Source organism: Oryzias melastigma, linkage group LG12, assembly GCF_002922805.2.
Source record: "Oryzias melastigma strain HK-1 linkage group LG12, ASM292280v2, whole genome shotgun sequence".
NCBI lineage: Eukaryota > Metazoa > Chordata > Actinopteri > Beloniformes > Adrianichthyidae > Oryzias > Oryzias melastigma.
In genome coordinates, this window is record NC_050523.1 from 169,643 (window position 1) to 178,467 (window position 8,825).

Consider the following 8,825-nt stretch of genomic DNA (forward strand, 5'->3'; position numbering starts at 1 on the left):
TCCTCCTCCAGCCTCACCTGTCCGTTCTGCTCTACAGGTGAGCTGCTGACTCAGCCTCGACCCGACGGCCTCACCGAGATCGTCTGTCCCAAGAACGGCTCGGAGCGCGTCGACGTGGCTCTGGTCTACCCCCCCACCCCCACCGCCTCCAGCCCGAAGTGACACGCCCACCCGGCCTTCCTGTGAGCACGTTCACTCAGGGAGGGGTCAAAGGAAGCTCCGCCCTCTGGATGCTCGCTGAACGGAGCTGCAGGAGGTTCCTGCGCTCCCTCCGAACGTCTTCAGGAGATGAACCTCCTGGCGTCTGCAGGAGAACTGCGCAGACGTCCCGACTGTCGCCGCGCAGACGGGCGGGGGTGTTACCACCTCCATGTAGGAGACTCTGGACTAAACCCAAAGAGGAGGTTCTGCTCCTCCAGAGCATCTTCAGCCTCTAACCTGCTGGAGGACAGGGAGGAGGTGCTGCAGGAGGAGGCGCTGCAGGAGGAGGCGCTGCAGGAGGAGGCGCTGCAGGAGGAGGTGCTGCAGTCAGAAAGACTTCTTTGATCAGCCACTGAAATCCGATTATAGATCTGAAATATGCAGTTTTTATTTCCACTGAAGAATTATTTATAAAGTCAGGTTCTGTTTTCTGAAACCACAGGTTCTGTCTCAGTGAAAGGTTCTGATGTGACCCGTTCTGTCGTGTTCTTCTGACCGGTTCCACTCCAATCAGTCAAACCTTCTCTGTGCGGTTCACAGTGAACGTCTGAGCTGCTCCTGCAGGAGGTGACACTAACTCCTGCAGGAGCAGAGACCTGATGGAGGTGCTGCTCCTCTTGGCTGCAGCAGAACTTCAGCTGTTCTCCAGCAGATCCAGGGAAGCTTCCAGAACAAAGACTGTTAGTCGGCTCCGTTTTGTAAATACAAAGTCTATTTTTCTATCCGGAGATTCCCGCTCCGACTCCTTCAACCAAATAAACAGAACAGACTTCACCTGTGTGGCTCCTTCTCCTCACTAACACCTCCAGAACCTCCAGAACCTCCCACTGTTTACCCTCAGGGCATCATGGAGGATGTGCGTCCTCACCATGGTGAAAACACATGAAGAAAAGGTTCTGGTGCTGGTTCTGACGGTCAGAGCAGATCCGGGGGAACTCGGCCTCATTTCAGACTCCGGCCACAGGAAGTTCTTCTCTGAGCTCCGACGGTGAGCCTGAACGGCTGTCTGTGTCCTGAACAGGAAGAACCCGTCAACGGTTCTGAAACCCAGACTGATCTTCTCATTTGGACTTTCTGCATAAACCCTGAAGCAGATGTTTCAGGTCAGAAGGCGACTCAAAAGTCATCAGAGGACGCTCCGACGTTCTGACTGCTGCATCTTTAGATACTTCAGATCAGAGGCCAAAATCCAAAACACACCTGAGGTCGCGGCCCGAACAGGATAAACATTTATTTAACTCACTGGAACTACATTTTTAAAACTTTTTAACTGTAACTTTTAAACATAATTATGAACTAGATGTATAACAACCTGTGATAATGCTAGTGTGGATGCTGGAAGCTGAAGATGCTAAAGCTAATAGCTAAAGTATTAACTAAAATTAGCCTAAAAAACAAAAAAAAATCTTAGGTTAGCCACAACAGCTAGCATGTAGCTAAAATATTAGCTAAACTCCAGAATAAAAAATCTTAGTAAATACCAAAATAGTCCAGAAAGCTGCAGAATGACCATTTTTAAAACTTTAAAACTGTAACTTTTTAACATAATTCGGAATAAAAAAGGCAGGAATATTATTCTAGAATAAATAAACTTAAACCTTAAATAACTTTCAATATTTTAGTCTCCATAAAAATATCCATCCATCCATCCATCCATCCATCTTCCAGACCGCTTCGTCCCTTTCGGGGTCGCGGGGTGCTGGAGCCTATCCCGGCTACTGAAGGGTGAAGGCGGGGTTCACCCTGGACAGGTCGCCAGTCTGTCTCAGGGCCTCAATCACACACACATCCACTCTCACATTCACACCTAGGGGCAATTTAGAGTCACCAATGAACCTATGAAGCATGTTTTTGGACGGTGGGAGGAAGCCGGAGTCCCCGGTGAAAACCCACGCATGCACGGGGAGAACATGCAAACTCCACACAGAAAGGTCCCAGCCGGGAGTTGAACCGGGGCCTTCTCGCTGTGAGGCAAGAGCGCTAACCGCTGCGCCACCGTGCAGCCCTCCATAAAAATATATTTAGTCAAAATTATACAAGTTAGAAATTAATACAAGATAACATCGGGTCATTAATAACAATAAAAGAAAATGATCTGGAGGGCCGGATCCGGCCCCCGGGCCGTGACTTTAACACACGTGCTCTAAGGAATAACAGACAAAAGGATCTTCATCTTCTCCATCATGGATGATCCTACATCACTTCCTGTTTAAGTTCTGGTCATAGTTAACCTCTTCAGCTCCTCCCTCTGACCAAAACTACTTCAAGAAAACAAATAAACAAAGCCCAGAAACTGAGACTACCAAACTAAAATAACAGAACCCCGCGGTGTAAGACTGCTGAGGACAAAGAGGGAAAAGAAACAATAAATAAATAAATAAAATATCATTATTTAAAGTAAGGATTACTTAATTATCATTTATTTAATTTAGATCAGTTACATTTATAAACTGATGTCTGAGCTGCACATAGATGGTAAACTATGCAGGACTTTACGTCCCTGTTGACCTGAAGACGTTGTTTGATCAATACCACCAGCTTTGGTTCCTCCCAAAAATAATAGAAATAATTCATATTTAAAAGAATGTCTTGAATGGAAATCTACATTTCTGAAAGGCTACAGTGAGACTATGCGGCTCCTTCTAGGTTTGATCAGTAAAAGTTACTGTTAAAGGTTGCTGACCCCTGCTATGTTCAGCCTTTTGATGAACCTACAATTCCAAAATCCAGAAGTTTCCCAGAAGTCTTTGTGAAATACCAGTGTGCTTTGATGCTCACTAGATTTGCGTTTGAACAATTGTTAACGTTTTATTTTAATGAACCATCCACGTTTTCCTCATCAGAACACCATGGATTCAAACATAATCATCGTGAAATGCTGGTATTATTGAGGTGTCGGTAGTTAGGATCAGGGCGGGAATTCCTGTCTTCATCAGCAGAACCGGAGATGAAAAAATAAAGTTTGAATTTCAAAGTTCCGAGTAGAAGTGTGCGGTGTAATTATGACTTTTGTCAATAAGGGGAAACGCCCTCTGCCGGGGAGGCTCCGCCACTGCAGGCCGTCCCCCTCCCGGACAGCAGGGGGCGGTGCTTCCAGCAGCACGGACAACAGGAGGCGCTGCGCACGCGGCACTTCCTCTTTCCTGTGCGGCCTCAGAGGTGGGAGCTCGGTCCTTCTGCTGGATTCTCAATCTGTCTCTAATCTGCCCTAATTCACGCCATCCTCCTCTTTAATCTGCGGGGTTCGGTCCAGAACCTGTGTGGTGATGACCCGAACCCTACCGTTTGTGTGTGGACCCGCGGGTTCTGCTGTTAGCGGGTTCTCATGACCCGGTCTTTAAGCTAACGCTGCTCCGCCATGTTGTTCCGTTAAAAGTGGGTTTTAGGATCAGCGGTTCGGTTCTAAGATCCGCACCATTGTTGGTTTTACTGTTTTCAGGCGGAACTGCTTCTGAGCGTGTTTGGTTCTGAACGCGGAGAGGCTCGGTTCCGGTTCTGTGGTTGAACGTGTGGTTTGTGCTCCGCAGGTGTCTGAAAATGGTCCGCTACTCTCTAGACCCCGAGAACCCCACGAAGTGTGAGTATTAGGCGGTTCTGTGGGTTCGGGCTCGGTTCTGTGCGCTAACGTCTGCTCTGTTTCCAGCGTGTAAGGCCAGGGGGTCCAACCTGCGGGTCCACTTCAAGGTAAGACCCGGTTCTGATCTGGTTTGGGTTCGTGTGATACCTGCTGATAGGGATTAAAGTTTTTTTTAAATAAATCTTTATTGACAATTCAGCTTTCAGACAGACGGAGCTGCTGGAGTTAAAACACAGAACTGGGTTTGATGGAATACTTTTGATTCAGATGTTTCAATACTTTTTAAATAAATATTTAATTTCATGAATGAAAGAAAACAAAATGATCAAATAAAGTATTTCTGATAGAACAAACCTTCAGGTTCTTGGTGTTTAAGTCCATTTATTTAATACAATTGAATAGATGTTTCTATCGTGAAAATGTTTGCTAACTAGGATTAGATTAATTCCAAGTGGTCAAGTGACTTATTAAAATGTTTTATTTATTGTAACATTTTCCCAAACATCCATGAGACAAGCATTTGTTGTTTCTCCATGATGGTTTTTGACTCCGCCCACTGATTACATCACCAACGTGTGCTGCTGAAGCTGCTTTAACTCTGGACGTACGGCAGGTTGAAACGTGCTGCTGTCAGAGCGCCTACGCCTCTGATGGCGTCTGAACATTGAAAGCAGCGTCCGACAGCGGCGCTCACCTCCGGGGTGAGGGTCGCTCTCACGCTCTAGATCTGTCTAGATCTATACTGTGTAGAACTGATCTGATCTGCTGATCTGATCCGTCATCCTTCGTTTATACTTGAATGTTAGCATAAAGGGTTTGTTTACATGTAAACATTCTTCCAGCATAGTTTGAACCATTGACTGTATATAGAGAACTGGACATGGTGGCTGTGACATCACCCATACGTACGCCTCCAGCCAAATAGTTGGCGTATTTCCACCTTACGGGCGCCATCATTTGCAGTCAGTGATTGGTCACATTTCTATGGTAGCTACTGTAGCCAATCAGGAGAGAGCTGGTGTGAAGGCCACACCCCTTCCTCTGACAGCGGCTCAGGTTAATCTGACAAATGTTCAAGGTGGGAGCCAACAGGAACCTTGTTTTTACTGAGGCGTCTGATTGTTCGGTTTATGATGAGATGAAGAAAAAAAGAGCATCATGAAGAACATGGTGGCCCCGCCCCCTTCAGAACCAGGGATCAGAAACCTGATAAAAACTGAGCATGCTCCAGTCTGGAGCCGGTTGGGGGGGTCTGTCTGGTTGTAGGTTTGAGCCCACTGTGGTTCTGATGTGGATCTGGATCCTCTAATCTTGATCCTGGTTGGTGGTTCTGTGCAGACAGAACCAGCAGGTCCGTTCATGCTCGTCTTTCTCCCGAACAGAACACCCGGGAAACGGCGCAGGCCATCAAAGGCATGCACATCCGCAAAGCCAACAAGTACCTGCGCGACGTGGTGGTCAAGCGGCAGTGCGTCCCGTTCCGGCGCTACAACGGCGGCGTGGGCCGCTGCGCTCAGGTGAGTGCGGGCTCTGCGGCGGCGCTCTGCTTCGGCGCTGCAGGGATGACCTTCTTAGGACACCTTTGGATCAAAGATGAAAAGACTGAATGAATCTGAGCAGCACGTTGGCGGGGGGGGGTCAGGGGTCTGTGGGGGGGCAGCCGCTTCACTCTGATGTCCTCCTCAGGCCAAGCAGTTCGACTGGACCCAGGGCCGCTGGCCCAAGAAGAGCGCCGAGTTCCTGCTGCACATGCTGAAGAACGCCGAGAGCAACGCCGAGCTGAAGGTGAGCCCCGCCCACAGACGTGTCACATGACATGTTCAGCATTAGGGAGTGGCGTTGGCATGGTAACCATGACCCGGAGGAACCAAATCAGGATTATCTCAGATCACCTTCAGCTCGTCCTCAGTCCTGGCGGCGCGGCGTCCTGGCGGCGCGGCGTCCTGGCGGCGCGGCGTTCTGACGGCGTCTCTTTCCTTCCAGGGTTTGGACGTGGACTCTCTGGTCATCGAGCACATCCAGGTGAACAAAGCCCCCAAGATGAGGCGGCGCACGTACCGCGCGCACGGCCGCATCAACCCCTACATGAGCTCGCCGTGCCACATCGAGATGATCCTCACGGAGAAGGAGCAGATCGTCCCCAAGCCGGAGGAGGAGGTGGCCCAGAAGAAGAAGGTGAGTTGTGATTGGCTCAGAGCCGCGGCGTTCGGCCCTCAGCTGCAGTGATGACCTCTTAGGACACCTTTGGATTCTCCATGAAAACAACCTCTGATCTGAGCGGCGGCGAGGCCACCGTGCTCCTCGACCCGTCAGAACCCGACCTGTCAGAACCTGACCCGCTCTCTGTCCGCAGGTCTCCCAGAAGAAGCTGAAGAAGCAGAAGCTGATGGCCCGCGAGTGACTCTGAATAAAGCTTTCCTCAAACACCTGTCTGCGCTGACTGTTATTAAGCCCCGCCCCTCTCCAGACATGGAGCCAGAGTCCCACAATCCTTTGCAGTCTCAGCTTGTCTGGAATCCCTCCCTGACCCCTAACTGCTAATAAAACCATCTAGTGTCCTGGATTTTCAAGGTCATCCAGACTCGATGTTTCTCTGTCCAGACGCCGGATATGAAGCGAAAATCAAATTTAAATTTTGGAATTGGATTCAGTTCTAGAAAATGATGAACACTTTAGTGATCATTCAGCGTCAGACGATTGTTGAACTGTCTCTGCCTCCAGTGTTGTCATGGAAACAGGATTCAGGGTTTGTGGTAGTGATGCAGTCGAGGGGGCGGAGTCTGTTAAAATCATTTTTCATCTAAAAAAAATGATTTGTATCGGTTCTGTTCGACTGGAATTCTACAGTCTTGACCCATTCTGACCCGTTTCTCTGAGCAGAACTCTAATCTACAACCAGGTTCTGGATTTATTCATGTTAGCGCAGCGACCAGCGAGTTTACATTAAAGTGGGGTCATCCTGACCCACCAGACGGTGTCCTGAACCTTTTTTATCTTTGATTCTTGAGTTTCTCTAATGTCCATGGCAGACATTAAATCCTGTCCACATTTGTCATGGAAGGAATCACACATCAATATGTGGGCGGAGTCATCTGGACCCCAAGAGGGTTGAAATGTCTGCAGAAGAAACCATCTCGTCTCCGTCCAGCCGGACGTTACATTAAGATTTGTATAAATACGTTTTTTTTTTTTTTTTTTCATGGATAAAATGTTAAAAGAAGATAATCCTTTTTTTATTCATGTATTTTTTTTTTTTTTTACTTTGGACAAATGCAAATATGAGTTTTTCAAAATAAGACGATATTAACATTAAGAGTAAAATTGACGTTTCTTCTGCTCAAGTCTGTTTTGCTGCGTGTTTCTAAAAAAAAACAAATCTGAAAGAAAATCAAACTTTTTACCAATATTTTACTCTGGAGGATTCTTGGATCACACAGAATCTGATGGTGTAATTCCAGCAGATAAACTTTACCGTTTATTCTGGGACTTGACCCAAAGCACATGACTGTAGATGAGTACTGGAACGAAGATCGACCGGTAAATCAGAGCTTTTCTTTCTGGCTCAGCTCTCGTTTCACCACAGCGGACCGGCGCAGCGACCATATAAAGGCGGACGCCGGTCCAATCCGCCTGTTGGTCTCCGTCTCTGATCTTCCATCACTCATGAACAAGATCCCAAGATATTTAAACTCCTCCACCTGAGGCAGGAGACTCCACCCACCAAGATCCAGAACCATGACTTAGTGGTGCTGACCCTCATCCCAGCCGCTTCACACTCGGCTGCAAACCGCTCCAATACATGCTGGAGGTCCAACAGAAAAACATCATCTGCAAAGAGCAGAGATGAAATCCTGTGGTCTCCAAACCAGATCCCCTCTGGTCTCTGGCTGTGCCTAGAAATTCTGTCCATAAAGACTGAACAGAACCGGTGATAAAGGGCAACATGCACTGGGAACAGGTCTGACTTACTGCCGGCCATGCGAACCAAACTCCTGCTCCGGTCATACAGAGACCGGGCAGCCCTGAATAAGGCTCCCCGGACCCCATACTCCCAGAGCACCCTCCACAGGACACCACGGGGAACGCGGTCGAACGCCTTCTCCAAATCCACAAACACATGTGGACTGGATGAGCGAACTCCCACGAACCCTCCAGCACCCTGAAGAGGGTGTAGAGCTGGTCCACTGTTCCACGACCAGGACGGAAACCGCACTGTTGTTCTTGAATCTGAGGTTCGACTATCGGACGGACTCTCCTCTCCAGTACCCTGGCATAGACTCTCCCAGGAAGGCTGAGGAATGTGATTCCCCGGTAGTTGGAACACACCCTCCGGTCCCGCCTCTATAAAAGGAGAACCACCATCCAGTGGTACGGTTCCCATCTGCCACACAATGCTGCAAAGATGTCTCAGCCAAGACGCTCCCACAACATCCAGAGACTTGAGGTACTCGGGGAGAACCTCATCCACCCCCGGAGCCTTGTCACCGAGGAGCTCTTTGACTACCTCAGTGACCTCAGCTTGGGTGATGGACAGTTCCACCCCAATGTCCTCAGCCTCTGCTTCCTCAACGGAAGGCGTGTCAGGAGGGTTGAGGAGATCCTCAAAGTATTCCTTCCACCGCCCGACAATGTCCCCAGTTGAAGTCAGCAGATCCTTCAAGCAGGTTTAGACCCTCTGTACCTACTTGAAGTTTTCCCGGATGTGGGAGTTAAAGACCAGCAGACCCTTACAGTACGTTTAGGTCTGCCGAGTCTTTCCGGTCTCCTTCCCCGCCAGCGAATCCAACTCACCACCAGGTGGTGATCAGTGGACAGCTCTGCCCCTCTCTTTACCCGAGTGTCCAGAACACACGGCCGGAGATCGCCTGAAATGACTACAAAGTTGATCACTGATCTCCTACCAAGGGTGTCCTGATGCCAGGTGTACTGATGGACACCTGTTGTGTCGAACATGGTGTTTGTTATGGACAAACTATGACGTGCACAGAAGTCCAACAACAAAACACCGGTCGGGTTCAGGTCAGGGAGGCCAGTCCTGCCAATCACG

At 48.9% G+C, this 8,825-nt stretch overlaps 2 protein-coding genes and 2 non-coding genes across 5 annotated transcripts in view; all 4 read left to right on the top strand.

Annotated features, from left to right (window-relative positions):
• mfhas1 (malignant fibrous histiocytoma amplified sequence 1) overlaps window positions 1-975 on the top strand; it is an 11,119-nt gene extending 10,144 nt beyond the window's left edge. Inside the window, exon 2 of the mRNA XM_024298653.2 lies at window positions 38-975. Coding sequence (XP_024154421.1) covers window positions 38-162 — 125 coding nt within the window. The 3' untranslated portion in view covers window positions 163-975. The remainder of the gene's footprint in view (window positions 1-37) is intronic.
• A 2,318-nt stretch (window positions 976-3,293) lies between these two features.
• rpl17 (ribosomal protein L17) lies at window positions 3,294-6,206 on the top strand. 2 transcript variants are annotated; one of them, XM_024298656.2, is made up of 7 exons: window positions 3,294-3,360; window positions 3,729-3,778; window positions 3,845-3,885; window positions 5,161-5,295; window positions 5,465-5,563; window positions 5,762-5,953; window positions 6,132-6,206. In XM_024298656.2, the coding sequence occupies exons 2-7, from the start codon at window positions 3,739-3,741 to the stop codon at window positions 6,177-6,179; spliced, it is 555 nt and encodes a 184-aa protein (XP_024154424.1). In that variant the 5' UTR covers window positions 3,294-3,360; window positions 3,729-3,738; the 3' UTR covers window positions 6,180-6,206. The 2 variants fall into 2 exon arrangements, with proteins under 2 accessions (XP_024154424.1, XP_024154425.1); XM_024298657.2 differs by lacking the exon at window positions 3,294-3,360 and adding an exon at window positions 3,397-3,576.
• LOC112136200 lies at window positions 5,333-5,399 on the top strand. Its single transcript, XR_002917306.1, has one exon. It is a non-coding gene; the product is annotated as a small nucleolar RNA SNORD58 (small nucleolar RNA).
• On the top strand, window positions 5,996-6,060 carry LOC112136199. The gene has a single exon (XR_002917305.1). It is a non-coding gene; the product is annotated as a small nucleolar RNA SNORD58 (small nucleolar RNA).
• Window positions 6,207-8,825: the final 2,619 nt, after the last annotated feature.